At 33.2% G+C, this 18,666-nt stretch overlaps 2 protein-coding genes and 2 long non-coding RNA genes across 4 annotated transcripts; 2 read left to right on the top strand and 2 right to left on the bottom strand.

Moving 5' to 3' along the window:
* Positions 1–805: 805 nt before the first annotated feature.
* On the bottom strand, positions 806–2,604 carry LOC108840847 (uncharacterized). Its single transcript, XM_018613662.2, has 4 exons — positions 2,321–2,604; positions 2,136–2,250; positions 1,208–1,326; positions 806–1,116 (listed from the first exon to the last, which is right to left on the bottom strand). Exons 1-4 carry the CDS (start codon positions 2,542–2,544, stop codon positions 1,065–1,067), a joined length of 510 nt encoding a protein of 169 aa, XP_018469164.1. The 5' UTR covers positions 2,545–2,604; the 3' UTR covers positions 806–1,064.
* A 6,355-nt stretch (positions 2,605–8,959) lies between these two features.
* Positions 8,960–11,101, top strand: LOC108842360 (transcription factor bHLH122). The gene is made up of 6 exons (XM_018615357.2): positions 8,960–9,655; positions 9,807–10,081; positions 10,165–10,323; positions 10,411–10,476; positions 10,563–10,631; positions 10,719–11,101. Exons 1-6 carry the CDS (start codon positions 9,151–9,153, stop codon positions 10,761–10,763), a joined length of 1,119 nt encoding a protein of 372 aa, XP_018470859.1. The 5' UTR covers positions 8,960–9,150; the 3' UTR covers positions 10,764–11,101.
* A 3,152-nt stretch (positions 11,102–14,253) lies between these two features.
* On the bottom strand, positions 14,254–16,899 carry LOC130496371 (uncharacterized). Its single transcript, XR_008935474.1, has 2 exons — positions 16,558–16,899; positions 14,254–15,744 (listed from the first exon to the last, which is right to left on the bottom strand). It is a non-coding gene; the product is annotated as an uncharacterized LOC130496371 (long non-coding RNA).
* LOC108839947 (uncharacterized) lies at positions 14,405–15,281 on the top strand. The gene is made up of 2 exons (XR_001947811.2): positions 14,405–14,697; positions 14,763–15,281. It is a non-coding gene; the product is annotated as an uncharacterized LOC108839947 (long non-coding RNA).
* Positions 16,900–18,666: the final 1,767 nt, after the last annotated feature.

Raw genomic sequence — 18,666 nt, 5'->3', positions numbered from 1 at the left:
TTTTTAGGTATAAGGAAGATATCCATCATTGACTTGTTATACAGTACTTGTGAGTAGCGAGAGAAGACAAAAACACAGGAGAAAGAAGGGGACATGGACTATTGATATTTACAATAAAATGACAAAACTAATATTTAATTTTGAAAAAGTCCATAAGATAACCAAATTACAGACTGAAGAAATAAAATAATTAGAGGAAGCAAAAGAAAGACAAAAAGGGATTAAGGCGTAGACGATCACCTAACATGTTGTGTTGTAGTTTAACTCTTTTTTTAGTAGATTCCTCTTAACGTAACTTAAATATCTGATTTTAAATTTTCTACTACATTTTTCTTTTATATAATTATATCGGTTGATCATGTCAGTTTTTATAGCAAAAAATAAAATGTTGTGTTGTGCAAAATCCATCACAGCCCCAAACCCTCCAAGTGCATTTGTTTTGGCATTAAGGAAATTAATATTATAATCTTCTATAAATATAAAACATATTCTTTCATTCAAAATAAATTAATCTTTCAATAGTTAAAGTCATGTATTTAGACTGTACTAGTTATGGATGTTGTTTATGTCATGTTCTTTCCCATTTGTGGGCTTAAGTTTCCAGGGGCAGTGTCTTGTTCGCCTGGCTGTTGTATTCTGGGATATCACAATTGCCAGCCTTTGTAATCGGTTGCAGTTCTAAAAAATCATTAGTGTTTAAAAAAAGTCATGTATTTTTGAGAAAAAAAAACTTAAAACCGATGTCATGACGTACTCATGAGGTTATCCTTTTACTTTTAAGCTACATAAAATATCAAAATCATGGTTTCTTCCTCAAATGGTATCTCAAGATTTGCGTTAACCATAAACATCTTTGAAAACAAGCCAATACAGTAACTTATCAAAGAAAAAAAAACAAGCAAATACATTGATTTTAAAAAAGAGAACGAAACATATATATGCAGAGGAAAGCAGTGTATTCGAGATTTGATCTTTCTATTACAATTCTCTCTTATCTAGGAGATTGTTCAGAAGAAAGTTTTGTGAAGCAGAAGTTCCAATGGCCAAATCTTGTAATGCAGACACTATGAGATGCTCCTCACATATTGGTCAAGTGCAGTGTTGAACAACTCCGACCTTAAGAGACCAATGAAACAAAGTCAGGACTTAAGATTTGCTGACATGATGCAATAAGACGATGTTATTCATGATTCAGTGGAAAGCTTACTTGATTGGAGATCCTGGGCTGTAGATAGGGTTTTTTACCACATACTCAACGTATAAACCGTAGATGTACTTTAGGGATTCGCGTAAATCTCCCGTCTTTGGATGAGTTACTAAGATAATCTGCAAGAGAATAGAAACATGTTGTGGTTTAAGCACTAAAATCTCTGTTTAGTATTGTTGTCAAACAACTCTAGAATCTTCACTCTTGACCACAAGACTCCATCTATGTTTCTGTATATGTATATCCAATTCAATATAAATGAATCAAAGCAGCCAAACTCAGTTTCTAGCTAGATGTCTGTTAAAAGAACATACCACGACACCAACACCGTAAGAATCATCTAGGTTCTGTATGAACAATTATCATGCACCATGGGAAGAACCAACCATACAATGCAACAATGAGTATTCAAATCACATTTGCTACTAGACCCTAATGCTAACCTTTGTTTAACATATGATCCACAATCCATCTCCTCAAGCTCGTTCAAACATATCAGTCTCTATAGCGAAAAAAAAATCAGCTCAGCTAGTTTTACTCTGACAAAACACTACTAACAAAACCCCATTGGCAACTAGACTAGACCCTAAGTTCACACTTTTTTCAGCTGGCCTTAGTTTACCAGATGATCCACAATCTAATATAACCATCCGTTACCATCACCTCAGCTCAGCTAGTTTCACTCTGAAAAAAAAACTTTTACTAATCCCATTTCTGAATAAGCTAATCAATAATCATACACATTCCTTCTACACATAATCTCCTTACAAGACTTCATCACCAAGATAACCGCATTCAGACTGAATTTCAAAGGAGACAGTTCCTTTGTTCATCCAAACTCCACACAAACTTCATCCAGGTTCTAGAGATTCTACCACTTAAAGTCTATGAACTGGATGCTAAATTAAACAAGTTTGAAGAAACAGACCTTAATACCAGAGGGAGTCTCCATGAAGCTAAGCTTGTAAGTGTTGGTTCTGAAACTGTGGAAAGAGCATCCTTGCCCCGGCAACTGTGGGACCCCTAGATTCCCCTTATCCGCACTGCCAAAACCCCAATTTTATTAGATCTTATTCAAATTGATCAGATCCCGATTAAGGGAAAAAACTTTACTTGGTGGGGTCCATTTTGGCGGTTAGGGATTTGAGGGAGAAGAGGAGACCGAACATGAGCTTGTGATCTTGCTGAGGGTTGAGCGTGTGGAGAGGCCGGTTCCATTCCTTGTAGAGGAGACACACGCCGTTGCGGTTGAACACGTACATCATGTGCGCGTTGTTCCCACTCGCCGTTGGGACGGGAGGCGACGGGCTTATCTCGGATCCGCCGAAGAACTGCATTGTTTGTTTCGGTTTCGGAGATCGAAGCTGAGAAGAAAGATCAGAAGGAGCAATGTGGGAAACGAAACAGGTTCATTTCTTTTTACTTATTGGGCTTTTCAATGGGCCTTTTATAAATGTACCCTGGAATAGTGGGCTTATAGTGGGCTGAAGCCTTTTTGTGTATTGGTTGTGAATTTGTGTTCTCTCTTTTAGTCTCTCTTGGCCTTTTAGTCTCTCTTCTTTTTTATTTGAAAGAGAATGAAACCATCTTATACCACATATATTTCATTTTTGAAAAAACATTATGATGCTGAATGTGCTTATTAATACACATATTATTAATTCAATGACTATCAAATAAACTTTTGTTTATGTTCTCAAACATTTTAAACTGAATATCAAAACTATGTATATATGACAGTTATTCATAAAACTATATGCGTTTGTTACTGCGTTAAAGTTTTGAAAACTCTTGCGTATTACAAATATTTTAAATTTTTTATTTACACACTATGCTTATTATTAATAAATAAATATTTGAAATCACATCTTCTATATAAAATTAAGATTTTTATTTGATTAATATTTAAATATGCATTTTATGTTTCTTAATTTCAAATTTTATGATTAAAAGATATTTTTTGGATAACAAAACAATATATATATATAATTTTTTTTAAATTACATTAAAGATATTTTTGGATATCATTAAAGATATCTTCTGTATATTATATTTTTAATTTAAATTACCTCTTTAATTTTTAGTATATCAATTTTAAAGAATTTTCTGATTTAATAAATTTCAAATTTTGTTTTTGGTTTTGGATAAATTTTATATTAATTTATAATCTAATAAATAAAATTAGTTATTCACTAAAATAACAGTAAATTTTACCAGTCTAATTTTTAACGTGAGAGTTTATAACACAAAAAAAGTCATTTCAAAAATAATAGTATAGTTTATAACTACAATTAAGATTACATTAAGCATAACTACTATTAAGATTACATTAAGCATGAATCAGGAGATCATTCTGAACTTACGAAATTGACAAAAAGATGGAAATTGGATTAGTTTTGAGCAGGTTTTATACACAAGATAAATTATGTATTAGTTATTTTAGGGAAGTGGCAATAGTAATTTACCATGGTATGGTAGTAAATGAATTGTTTATAGATCATCATGTCACGAGTTCTAGTGTATAATAGGTATGGGCATTTCGGTTATCAGTTTAGTTTGGATAATTCCAGGTTTCAGGTAGTTCAGGTAAAAGATTAGAGAATCCATTTACCAATTGATCTATTTTCAATTTGGTTCGGTTTGGATAGTAAAAATAGGAACCAAAAATACCCCAAAAATTGGTTCTCGTTTGGTTATGGTTCCAGTAGTTCGGATATTTCAGGTAAAATATCGGTTATTTAGCATAACATATCAAATAGTTAGGATGATTTAGATTAAAAATTTTGATATTACGGATTATATTGGATATTTTGGATAAAACTATCTGAATACTTTTGGATACTTTCGGATAGTTTGGATAGTTCAAATTATTTATAGTAATTTAGTTATCTTCAAATATTTTAGGATTCTTTTAATAAATTTGTAAGTTATAAACAGATATTTAATTATGTTATATGTATATGTAATTAATATTTTGTATATTTGGATAACCTTTCAGTTCTCGGTTCGCTTCTGATTCGGTTCAAGTTATTTCAGATATAGAAATATAAGAACCATTCAGGTATTTAGGATTTTGGTTCGGTTCTGTTTTCAGATATTTTGATTTGGTTCCGATTTTTCGCCTAGGCCTAGTCTATAATAGCATGTTTTGATTGTTTTCAAGTTTTTCTTTAGCGAGTGGGAAAATTAGAAATGGCCATTATCTTTTTCATAACTTTAAAAAAAAATTCATATATTATTTGAGAAGTGATTTGTCGTGTGTTATCACCAGATTGATTTGAAAGAAAAATGATAATGAAAATATTAACAATGATGATATAGCTTGAAGCTAATTGTGACATGTATACTTACATTTAATGTTAATTTATATTTTTGTTAAATTTTTAAAATGTGGTAATAACTCATCGTTTATCATAAATGTAACAATAAATAATATATAATAAATTTTTTATTTATTTAGATAATCGTATAACATTTATTATAAAAATATTTTTTAGAATTTATGTAGTTGTTTCAAAAATATTGTAGTCTTCTAAGTTCTAACCCCAATACTATTAGCTGCTTTTTAATATCTATAAATTTTAAATATATTACTTAATTTTACCTTTTGATAGTTATACACCTAACAAAAAGAATCTTAATTTTATAGAATTTAATTTAATATATTTTAACCAAAAATAGATAAAAACAATCTTTTCAAGATTATCAAAACTACTTTTAAAATTTTATTTTCAAATTTATAATTTTTATAATTTTATAAAATTATAAACCCCAATTCCAAAATTACACCCCTTAATTCTATACCCTAAGATCTATATTAGTTAAACTTAAGAGTATAAATGTATATTTAACTCTTTAATGAACCATTGTGGCATTTTAGTTTTTAGAAGCTATATTTGTGACCAAAAAAAGTTTAAGACTATCCTAGGGTATTTCTCATTTGGATTTCATATGCATAGTCTAAACTCTAAAGACTGGTTTAAACTTGATTGTCTCAGACGTCACACTTGGTAGTAGTGTTTTATAGCAGCTCACTACTTGTTTCTAAACTTTTGGTAATCAATGCTACTTTCGTATTAAAGCCACTAATCAATATTTAAAGTGAGTGAGGAAAAAGAGCAACACACTTAAAAAGACTTTTTTTAACACAAAAAAGACTTTCAAATTCTGAAATAAAAGTAAGAAAGTGAGGAAGAATCTATATAGGTGGCTTACTATTTCAAGGAAGAGGATCTTCACGCCTAAGTTCCACGTGAGATTGTGCTTCTCTGTTGTATTCCACCTCGATTCTCAAACCTTATCTCATATTTATGGGTATCGTTTTCTTTGTATCAAAGTAACGTGTACTTTCTTGACACCAAAAATAGTTTTCTCAGAAAAAGATTGATAGAAAACGGTTGAGAACACATTTCAACATAATACAAAAAATAACATTATCTCCAAGACAAGATTGAAACCAACAAGATATTAGATTACACTGAATCACGAATAACCGGTCAGGTAAACCAATCAGAAAACCGGTCTGAAAATAATTACTGTATTTGTATGTACCTTTTTGACTAGTGTAGCAAGCTCAGGTCTATTTTTCCAAAACAATAGTGCAATGAAATATGAATTTAGACATGTTTAAGTTTGTTTGTTCATTTAATGAGTCATGGATGATCTTTGTCCAGTTCCGAGTTAGTGGATATGTGGCTGGCCGTAAATTTTTTGGGACTGAGACAATTCTGATTGTATACTAAATGATCAACACATATATTGGTCATTTAACAAAAACAAAATTCATCTCGCTATGTCTAGAACCGATCATATAAGAGCATCACAAAAGGACAGAAGAGAGAGAATGGTAGACTCTCTACCTTCTCTCTTCTTTGAGAGAGAGAGATGAGTTCGTGGTGGTTCTCTATCTTCTTCCTCCCTTCTGATTTGTGGCGGTGACTCTGGTGCACGGTGGTCTCCTCGACGCGGTGTAGCCGGCGATGACTCCGGTGCACGGTGGTCTCTTCGACGCAGTGTAGCCGGCAATGACTCCGGTGGTTCGCGTGCTTCGACGGAATCATCCGGTTTTGGTGTGGTTTTGGTGTCTCCTGGCGGTTGAAGATCCGCCGTTCGTTATCATCTGCTCCATCGTCGATTTTATCTTCCCTGACGGTTAGTCGGAGTTCTTGGATAATCGATCTTGAGTGGAGACTTAGGGTGGAATTGAAACACTGAATCTCCTAAACCTACAATACAGTCGTTGAAGGTGGGGGTTCGGTGGTCGTGGATGCAGTTCCCGGTAGAAACCGGTGATCAAGTGATGTGATGAATTTGATGGATGTTAAGCTGGAAAAGGCGATGGTGGCTTGTGTGTCCGAATCGTCTCCGGCATGGTACGGTGGTGTCCGGTGAGACATCGTTCTGGTTTCCGGCACCGTTTCCTCGAGGCGGTGAAAGCAATGGACGATGGCGACGCGTGGTTTCTCGTAGTTTGAGATCCTTCCACGTGTTCCTTATCTTATCTTTTAGACGTGTGTTTTTTTTTTTTTGTGGTTTGGCGTCGTCTGCCTAGTAGTGGGTTTTTTCTACGTTTGGTCCTTTCTTTTGGACTTGGGTTTGTGTTGTTGTCAATGTTGTATGGGTTTTGCTCAGGGCTTCAGCCTTTTAATAAAAATCTCAGATGGCAAAAAAAAAAAAAAGAACCGATCATATAAGTGGATAGAAGAATCTTGTAACAAGATTCGTTTTGCTTTGCAAAAACTAAGTTAAACGTACACAATGCTTGATAAATACCAATTCAAACACAACCAGTCGGTTTACATAGACGAGTCCGATTAATCTAATGAGTAAGCTACAGCTAGTATGAGCGAGAAAGGTAACCCACCGAATATTTAACTCGGTCGAGGCCCAATCCTAGCTTAGTATTAGTACTTGTATATCTTTTCAAGATTTGAAAAATTATAATATATGTTCTTTTAGTATTATTTACAGAAACGTAAGTACATTACGTGTCCTATTATTTTATGCGATAGTACATACGTGTTTAAGGGTGAATAGTTGGATTAAGTCGCTTGAAAGGTTCCCTAAAATTTGGAGCCCTTATCAACACCTGTCTGATTCTCCATTTTTTTATTACAATATATTCTTAATAGTTTGTTTTTATTTTTAACTTGTCCGTTATTTTTTTTAACTTGTCCATCATCCCAATATGGGTCGAGATCGACGACATATGTCCTTTTTATCAGCATTTTTATAGCTTTAAGTCAACAGCTTTAAATCCCACAATAGTCGTCATTTTTTAAGAAACATTATCTTTGAAAGTGTTGAATCATGTCAATAATTGCGGATTTTTTTAAAAAAAAATCTTGTTTAATTAAAAAGAGATAAAGTACAAAAACAATAAAGCTGCTGGATTTTATTTCGAAAGACAAGAAAATAACAATAGTACTACCATTACGGAATCTTACTATTAAACAATTGAAAAACACGACATAGTAGAAATATAGTAGAAATTAAAATTATGCTATAACACGTATCTTTTTATATGACTTAATCCATTAATAGAATAAAACAATACGATAAAAGTTATAAATTTTGGAAAAAGCGTATGCAAGTAACCTCCAACTCACTTCTATTTTTATCTTTAAAATTCTCTTAAATTAATTTATTTTATTATAGAAGCGGATTTCCTCCAATGTATGTTTCTATAATAGAATTTTTCTATTTAAAGGAAAAAATATAGAGATATGTTATTTTCACCTCTAAATATAAAGACAATTTAATATTTGTTTCCTCTAAAATACAAAAACTCTATTATATAGACAATTTTATATTTTATTTTCTTCTAAAATAGAAAAACTCTATTATATAGATATACATTAGAATAAATTTACCTCTGTAATAGAAATTTTTATTTTAAAAGAAAATATAAAAACATACATTGGAGATGCTCTCCTATACCAACTTACAAAATTTAAAATATCAGCCTTATGAAGCATATCACAAAATGGGACTCTACATAATGAATGGATAGTACCTGATCCGGTTTTACGCATATCATTCTTGATTTATTTTTGACCAACAAAAAAAAATCATTCTTGATTTATTAAATAATTAGCTTTTTGACATGACTACTTAATTTACTAAAACGTTTGGAATGGCTGGTTTAATATGACAAATATTACTAGATACTCTTTCTATTTTATGTTAGCTGCCGTTTTGCATTTAAAATTTTGATTTTTTCTGAAGTGTTGTTTATATTTTGAAAGTATATGTTTGTTAAAGTTTTAGTTTTATACATATTTTCTTATTTCATTAGTTCTTAAATATGAATAAATTAATACATTATTTAGAAATAAAATAAAATATTTAAGATATTTGTGAAAACGTATAATATAAAATAACGGGAGTAATAGATATACATCGAATAGTAATCAAGTGTAACTTACCATCCCATTCCAACTTTTGAGTGGCCAATTCATTTCTCAAAAGTCAAATGTGAAATGAACTTTCTTTTTTTTTGTCAACAATGTGAAATGAACTCGATCCTACAGTAAAAGGAAGAGAAAATAATTGTTCGGAGAAATAAAAAATAATTTTTACCGGTATATAATAATTATACGTAAATAATACACAAACAATTAAAATCGTGGTCCCCACATGACCCATACGTGTCAGCATCCTCGGTTACCACTCGTAATAAGCAGACAACACAAAGGGTACTTTTGTCTAAAAGTAAATAAATCCCAATCTCTACCTGCCCTCTGTTGTTTCTTCCTCACCTCTCTCTCACATAAGCTTCCCTCACGTTCTCTCTGTTTCACTTTATATTATTATCATTATCTCATCAGAGAGATCTCTCGCCGGGAAAAAACTCTCCCGGCGAACTAGCTAAACGCCCCGCCCGGTGTTATAATCCTCTTACGAAAATAACAAAGGAGGAGAAGAACTCTAAACCTACTAAGATGGAGTCAGAGTTTCAGCAACACCACTTCCTTCTCCACGATCACCAGCACCAGAGACCACCAAGAACGTCCGGTTTAGCTAGGTACCAGTCAGCTCCGAGCTCCTACTTCTCCAGCTTCGGAGAATCCATCGAAGAGTTCTTGGATCGACCGACAAGTCCCGAGACGGAGAGGATCTTGTCTGGCTTCTTGCAGACCACCGACACAAGCAACACCGTCGACAGCTTCCTCCACCACACCTTCTCCGAGACGGACGAGAAGAAACCTCCTGAGGTGAAGACAGAGGAGACGACGGAGGTTGATGATATTCCGGCGACGGTGGCGATGGACGTCGTCGAGATTCCGGCGGCTCCTGGTTCGTCTGGATACGCTTCGGTGGTGCGGAGTTTAGGTCAGAACAACAAAAGACCACGAGAGAGAGATGATCGGACTCCTCCGGCGAACAATCTCGCTAGGCATAACAGCTCACCCGCCGGATTATTCTCATCCATAGACGTGGAGACAGGTTCGTGTGAAAAAAACTTTCCTTTTTTAATCTTTTAAAAGTTATTTCCTTATTAGGAAACTTTTCCGGTAGTGGAAAGTCTTTCTTTTTTTAGAATCTATAAGCATATCTGGTGTTTTTGTTGTTGTTGTTGTTTGTGTCGGAACGACAGCATATGCAGCTGTAATGAAAAACATGGGCGGTTTTGGTGGAGGAGTTAATGTGATGAATACTGAAGCTTCATCTCTTACTCGTGGAACCAAGCTTCCTCCTCCATCCATGGGTACGATCCCTGAGATTGATGATGTCAAACCCGTTTTCTCATCGAGGTTGCCTCCTCGAACGCTCTCTGGTGGGTTTAACCGTTCCTTTGGGAATGAAGGCTCTGCTTCCTCTAAGCTTATCGCTAGGACCCAATCTGGTGGCTTAGATCAGTACAAAACCAAGGTATGGTGTTTATAATGAGTTATGTTCTGTCTATGTTTCCGTTACTGTTCTTGATTTTGGTGTGATGAGATGGATTTAAACAGGATGAAGATTCGTCAGCTAGTAGACGTCCTCCTTTAGCGCATCACATGAGTTTGCCTAAGTCTTTGTCAGATATTGAGCAGTTACTCTCAGATTCTATCCCTTGTAAGATCAGAGCCAAGCGTGGCTGCGCCACTCATCCTCGGAGCATTGCTGAGAGAGTAACATCCTTTCTCTATTATTTATGCGCAATGACATTAGTTTTTAAGGTCTTGTAAGATTATATATCTATGTGTTTTGTGGAACAGGTGAGAAGAACAAAGATTAGTGAAAGAATGAGGAAGCTGCAAGACCTTGTTCCAAACATGGACACGGTGAAAATAGATCTTCCTCTTCTCATTTTTTCTCTATTGACATTCTTTGCCTCATTATGTATGTATAAGCTTTAATTGATATGCAGCAAACAAACACAGCAGATATGTTGGATCTTGCGGTTCAGTACATCAAGGACCTACAAGAACAAGTCAAGGTAACTTTCTCGCATGTATTTTTGCACACTAGTCTCTCTTGATTCTCTTGCTCTCTTCTCTTCAACAAAAACTGGAATTTTGGTCAGGGGCTGGAAGAGAGCCGGGCAAGATGTAGATGCTCTTGTGCTTGAAACTAGAAGCTGGAGTATGAGTGCGTGCCAGGCAGGGATTTGTGCATAGAAGTATCGGTTCGATCTTTGGTGAAAGTCGAACATAGCGAAGTAGAGAAGAGATCATGAACAGAGCTATAATTTGGGTGGCTGATGGACAAAAAAGGGTTTTGTAAAGTTGGAACCTTTTTGGTTGGGGGGAAAGGGAGAAGTAAAGTTCATGTTATGGTTCGAACTCGAAAGCTTATTGTATGTTGTTCTTACACCCAAAAACAAATGAAAAAGCAGAAGAGAAGTGATGTACTAGGATGAGAAGCTTCTTTTATTGTTAAGAATAATACTTCAGGGTAATTAATTTACTTTATTTTGTTAAAAAATAGAATCATCAACAAACATGTATTGAGCCCTTGCCAAAGATTACATGCCTTCTCATAGATCTTGCAACAATGAACATGTAAACATTGCAAATACAAATACTGATACATGATGGCTATCGGAGATATATTATACAATATAAGATGTATATTTTAATTCTCAAGTATGTGAAGTATAAATGGAAAGATTTGAAGAGCAAATTGGTATTGTTCATGTTTCCCATTTATGTTTCATGTTTTTTATGGATTTTGTGGATTTTACAATTTATTTATGGCTTTTATGGATTTCAAGAACTAAGGTTCCGACTGTATGATATTTTTGAGTAGATATTTACTCCAAATTTTTGTTTATTTCAGACTCAGCCAAAAAATTTTACTAATCAGGTGAACAATTATTTGTCTACTTACTCATTTACTGTAGAAAAAGAGAAAACACACTCTAAAATTACTTAGTATGTGAGAGAGAGATATGATTTACTCTCGATTCTTCTTTTCACCTCTCTTTTCTTTCCTTCTAATTTCACCTTTTAAGTAACTCTCATTTTCTATGAATTTTGTCAGTCACAACCTAAGTAATACACATTTCCCTACCCAATATATCTCTAATAATGGCTAAAAGTTCAACTCCAAGTGTTAAATGATCAATCTTGAGCTTTTTCTTAATAAATATCTACACACATTTTGCTAAGCATCACAATCGTTTCACAACAGGTGGTGCAAACATGTGAATTATTCATAGCAAAACTAAAAATATTTATATCATTATATTGCTGTGGGATATTCTCATAATTATACTAGTCGTTGTGTTTTTTTTAATCGGCCGTACCAAGCATATACATCACACTCCATAAGTCTTGTCCAAAAGATGGGTAAAATGCTGCCTGCATTATAGTTGGGGACCATTCTCTTGTTTGTTTTTTCCTTTGCTCTTTTGGGGAGAGTCATGTCATGTGAAGGTGCACTAAGTTGTAGGGGTGACACGTGCCGCTATATCATAATTGGTTTTCTTCTAGTCGGATACAAGTGTTAATCATCAGCTAAATCTATAAAGGTTTGTTAGGTAAAAAGGTCTTTGCTCAATCATTACTTTAGCGATTATGCGCATATTAGTGTGTTGTTCTAAAATGTTCTCAGACAAACTTATCATACTCACGTACCCTTTACGAGTAATCTTTGCTTTTAATTATTCTGATGAATTGATTTGATTCTGTTGAATTAGAACAACGTAGCTTATCTAGAGATGGAACTGAGACTTAGTTAAAAATTTACAAATTAAAATGCGATATGCAACATCTTATGTAAGATAGGGACCATTTTGTTTAAATTTACATAATTTAACGATTAATTTTGAAATCTAAAACTAAGCGTGGATGGTTGGTGAGCGTGGGATTTTGGTTTTTATAGCCATTCTTATGTATATAATCTAGTTTCCAATTTACTACTTATTTTTCTTTAGTTAATATGGAAATATAAGAATTATGTCGTCAAATTTATAGGATTGGATAGCATATCGAACTGGTTATTTTTCCGAAAAACAAACTGACTTTTAAGACAAATAAAACTTTATAACATCTCCATCTCTAACACTAATATATATATATATATATATATATATATATATTACATATATAGTGAAACTTCTATAAAATAATAATGTTGGGACTACACCAAAACTATAATTTTTTATTAATTTATAGAAATTATTAATCTATCGATATATTAATTAAACCAAAAATTCAATTTGAAACTATAAAATTATATTAATTTATAGAAATTTTTAGTGTATATTAATTTATCGAGTATTAATTTCAAGAAATTATACTGTATGTGGTATATGATGTTTGTTTGTATATCTCAACTAGTAAAAAAGATATAACCAAAACCTTCTCTGATAATTGTTCTTCTATTGATGTTAATTATATGTATATTGTTCAATCCATTATTTTATGTAGTAGTGTTCAAAACATTTTGCCAATAAGAAATATTAACAGTATCACTACAAAAAAAAGTTTACATTGATAACAGATTGTTATAGCACGTTTTACTAAACTGCTATCGTAAATGACTTAAAAATTTATGTATTATACAATAGCTCTAGATAAACGCTATAATAGAGTGAAAGTTAAAATAACACTTAATTAATGCTATTTTGAAAATTAAGTGAGCGGGAATATAAAATTACTGATTCCGCCAATATTTAGCGGGTTAAGCGCCAAAGCATTATTTAAGTGTCTTCGATAATACTATCAAAGACATCTAATAGCATTTTTCTAATGCTATGAAAAACTATTTGATCCCCTAAATCCTAAACCATAAACTCTAAAACAACCCTTAAAACTCTAATCTTTTCATATTATAACTTCAAATATTAAAATTACTTTCAAATTTAATCTTCTTTATCTTAAACTATAATTTTCTAAACGTAAATCTTAAATCAATTCCAAAATCATATGCAAAATAAGTGCCAAAATTGAAACCCTAAACCTATCTTTAGACTATAACATAAACTTTAAAACTCTAATAATTTTATAATATAATCTCAATTTTAAAATTTAAATCAAAATTTAATATTCTCAATCTTTATCTATAACTTCCAAAACAAAACAAAATTAAATCTTAAATTTTATATCTAAACACAATTTGTAATTTCCAAAATTCTTTAGTTTTATAACTTTAACTCTATAACTAAACCCTAAACTCCAAACCCTATTCCCCAAACCTCAAATATACGTCAAACCCTATGTATTGTATCATAAATTATAAATCTACACACATAAATTATAAATCTAATTTTCAAATTTTATTCTCAAATGTCACTCTAAATTAAACATAAACTCTATATATTCTTTAAAAGTGATATAATCAAAATTTATTTTAAATAAAAATCTTAAACTTTAATTTTATATCTGTTTTCCAAATTTCAATTTCGAAATTTAAAAATTTAAACTCTAAATTGTATTTTTATAAACTCTTAACTCTATTTTCTATTACCTAATACCAATCACAAAGTTTACTTTTAAATTTAAATCTAAGTTTGTAAATTGTGAAATCTAAATCTTAGATTTTTCCTAAAATATATTTTTTTTATTTTCGAAAATTTATCATAAATATTTATCCATTAAACACACACAAAAATGAATAGAAAAACAATGGATACAAAGAAACAATTTCAAAATATCTGATTGGTTGATATAACGTGACCAATCAAATTTTAGGAAAAAAAAATGTGGCCAATCAGATTAAAGGTTGTGGATCACTCATTGTGTAATCACAACCACTGATGAAAGTTAATCTAACGGACACAAATGCACAGAGATTAAAAACCATTTTTTTCTTCTATCTCCTCCTTCCTCGCCTCTGTTGGGATTCCCTTACTTGATCTCGACTCTCCTTATTTTTCAGTTTCTTCCTTCTTTGACTACAATGAAAGCGGAGATGGTGAAGCCTCGGAAGGCGCACGGAAGCTGTAGTGGAGGAAGCCCCGCCTCTGTCGTTGTTGTGAAGGAAGCACCGTGACGCATCTCTACTCTGTGACGTCTCCCTCCTTCACAGCAAAGACCACTCATCTTCTTTGAATCTCTGTGTGTGTTGGGTTAAATAAAGCTATTTGGATTGGGCTAATTGATGTCTATTGAAATCGATTTAGGGTTTGGTGGATGACAGAGGAAGCTAGTGGAGGTCGAACCAAGCTCTTGGTGACTGGAGGAGGCAAGCCCGTGGCGTCATTCTCATTCAGATACGTCTCTGCTCCTCCGCCATCCCTCTCCTTCAAATCCGTCTCTGATCTTCGGTCCTGTTCCTCTCTTCCCCTCCGCTGTCTTCTCCTCTCTTCCCTACTCTGCTCCTCCACAACAAGACGAAAGAGAAAGAAGGAAAGAAGCAAAGAAGAAGAAGAGACATCACCGTAACTTGCTCAGATTCGGCTGGCCAGAGAGGATGAAGAAGAAGACGCTGTGAAGGTAGTTGAACGCGGTGGTGGTTGAAGGCGGCTGAGTTAGAGGATAGGGAGTCTTCGTTTTTTTTTTAGGTTTAGTTTTTTTTTGGTTTAGTGTAACCAAAAATTGTAGTGGTTTAACTTTATTTTTTAATTTCTGGTTAGGTTTTTAAACCGGAATTTATTTGTAAACCAATTTTAATTTATAAATAAAATTTATTTTATTTTTAATTATACAACAATTTTCGATTCATTTTTATTTATTTAATTTTAAATTATAATTATTTTTGGTTTATTGTAGAATGATCTATAAATAGCACGAAAGTAGTGCTATAGTCAAAGATAACAATATCATTTAAGTATTGCTATTGTATCTCTACATTTTGTAACATTTAAAAAATGCTATCATAGAAGGGGTAACTATGATGGCTGCCGATTACATGGCAGATGGTAAAACGCTATGAAAGACCTATTATAGCGTAAATCGTGAGCTAAGAATGTTAATATTTTTTGTAGTGTATTTATAGTAACAGAACTTTACCATATTATCAACTAGCTCGCTGTGAGAACTTCAAGATCCAACTCTCGGATGTATTTAATCAGCATTGGTGTCACTTTGTGATCCTCCACAAAGACGATTTCTTGAGAAATGAGTTATACCGTTTGATGGCTTATCGGAGACGAGTGTTGGTGGCTTCAAGATCCAAATCATGCACCGTCTTAAAACAAGTCTCGTGATTTTAAGAAGATACGAAAAACTGATGTATTAACTTCAGTCACTAAACATGTCTCGTGGTACAATATGTGAGATTGTTAGTCAATCTAAAATCTTGTGGCGTAAGATAATTGTCAAAGAAAAGGACACTTGATATAACATTATTAAACAAGAAGAGGCCTCAAATTATGAGAAAATGTTCCAATACTTCGATTTGAATTGGCTAAAATGCATGGATTAGAAAGAAAAAGCCAAAGAACTATCTTATATAAAATGCAGGAAAAAATAAAGAAAATGTTAACAAAAATCTAAGGTTTTAGTGACCGAGCACAACCCAATAATTCATATACCCAATAATTCATATAGTAGAACCTCTAAATCCAAGATAGTGAGTTAGTCCATAAACCGAACCCCAACTGAACCCATCAACTGATCAAAGGAGAAAGGAGAAGTCATGATAACTATCATATAGCATCAGAACCCCACCAAACTATGACCTCATGCTAAATCACCACGAATTGAAAGTTGCAATCTTATTTCTCCACGAAACTATTATTTGAAACTTAATTACCCACCAACCTTGATTTTTTTCTTCAACAACGAAAAATCAAACCAGCTGAAGCTATGGTCAACATTTGTTCCATTAACATCTCAAATTCAAGGATTCATTAACTGAAAAGCATCAAATGCCTCTGGTGCGTAAGCATAGTGATAACTCATGGTTGAAGTTATCTGATTTGTAACAAAAAATGGGTGAAAAACAGAAGAACGAGATGAAAATCAGTAGGATACCACAAGGAAGAAGACGATAATCGGATCTACAATGGTAAAAGGCATCTTGTGATGATGATTCACAGCGACATAGCTTCTACCAGAGGAACTGCGTTTTTTGACTAGACGTCGGTGGTGGAGTGGAGATTGTGGAACCGGCTACTAGACGGCAGCAGTGGAGGCTTCGGTATTGTGTAGTAAGATTGGCACAAAATGATTCATGTATCATGGGCCTTTGCCTTTTATTGTTTTTGTTCTGACCAGAAAACTGAAACAAAGATGAATAGAGTTATGAGGAAAAAATTGATCATTAGAGAACATCAATTCCACCATAGCAACTGTGAAGAAGGAGAAGAAAGAGACATGTGAAGAAAATGATCAATTTTTTTTTAAAATAATTATATATAAAATTGAGTTTTTGTTTGGGTTAATTAATTTAATTTGTTTGGTTAAGAGTAAGCCGAATAAAACCAACAAACTGATTTAAAATCATGGTCTATGGGTAATTAAGTTTTGAACTATCATTTCGTGGAGAAATAAATTTACAACTTTTAATTTGTGGTGATCTAGCACGTGGTCATAGACCCGAAACAAGAATTATCTTATATAAAATGCAGAAAAAAAAGAAAATGTTTACAAAAGCCCAACGTTCTAGTGACAGAGCATAACCCAATAACGTAACTCATATAGTAGAATCTCTAAACCCAAGAGAGTGAGTTAGCCCATAAGTTGAACCCCAATTGAACCCAACAACTGATCAAATGAGAATTCGCGAAGATGAAGAAAGGAGGTGAGCCGAGCAATGGAGAGGGGATTCGGGGTCACGTCGATCCAGTTCAGCGAATCCAAAGTTGTATCATCCCAGAAGATTGAGTAGGGTTTGTATCTCTGAAGCTCTGCATTTTATTCCTGATTTGGTGATCTATAATGGAGAATAATAAGTCGACTGATCGAAACTGGTTCTCATGCAGGCGGTGATTACGCTTGTTCCAGACCCAATAGATCGGTGTCTTTCCATCCGAGAAGAGTTAGCGATCGAGCAGTTGTTGGAGGAGGCAAAGTAGTCATATGATTTAATGAGCTCTCCCAGCACCTAAGAGGATTGATTCTGCATCTATTTCCTACAAAGGACCAGAGATCGAAGGAGTATGTGCAGTCCCAATAAAGATGATCTCTAAATTCAGGAGAGGCATTACAGAGAAGACATAAAGATAAAACCTGTAATCCCCGGATGATCTCGAGATTCAGGAGAGGCATTACAGAGAAGCCAAAGAGCTATCCAGACAAAATAATGGATAGAACAAAACCATGCTATCACAACCAAATCAATATGTGAATTAAAAAAAAAAAAGAATGCCACCGGTTCGTACAAACCAAAATGGTATTTTTTGCATCAACCAAATTACGAAGTCAATGAAGCTGTGCAGCCAATGTTCTCACCTATTAAAAAACGACTTATTAGAGGATTGAAGTTTATGAAAACATATAGAGGTTGATCACAGAGTTCATGCCATTGGCTATGTAAGACATAAAAGATTAAGCAGAACCAAGGTTGTTCAGTGGTGGAAAATCAAAGCATGAACCTTCAGCCAAAAGCTCAGAATCATATAGAACATATGCACTTTAGTTGAATTTAAAAACAAATGGAGTTCTATTGAAACTTGATGAACATCTCAAACATCAAAACTGATAACCAAAGGTTTATCGAAGAGAAAAATGAATTTAAATTCCACAACTATATTAGTAACTGGTTTGAGTTGATGTTTCATTCTCCATCGTCACATACATCATCTTTCAGCGGTAGACAGAGCGAGCAGATATGGTTTTTATTCATCTTAGTTCATTCACTTATCTATCAAATAAGTTTAATTGCTGACCAAAAAAATTACATTACATTTAACGCAATCACAGTTGTCATATAGAGGATATTACACCGTAAGTACACTGATAGTAACAAAATGGGTAACCCATAAATAAAGAACAATACTTAGGTTCACCTAGGGGTGTCAAAATGAGTTACAACTCATGAGTTAGCTCAGCTCAGCTCATTTTTTCATGAGTATGATCACTATATTTTAGGCTCATTTAATAAATGAGTTTAATGATCGAGTTTAAAAAAGATCACGAGTT

The sequence above is a fragment of the Raphanus sativus genome, chromosome 1 (assembly GCF_000801105.2).
Source record: "Raphanus sativus cultivar WK10039 chromosome 1, ASM80110v3, whole genome shotgun sequence".
Classification (NCBI taxonomy): domain Eukaryota; kingdom Viridiplantae; phylum Streptophyta; class Magnoliopsida; order Brassicales; family Brassicaceae; genus Raphanus; species Raphanus sativus.
The sequence above is the reverse complement of the archived record's forward strand: the minus strand, read 5'-3'. Positions and strand labels throughout refer to the sequence as shown.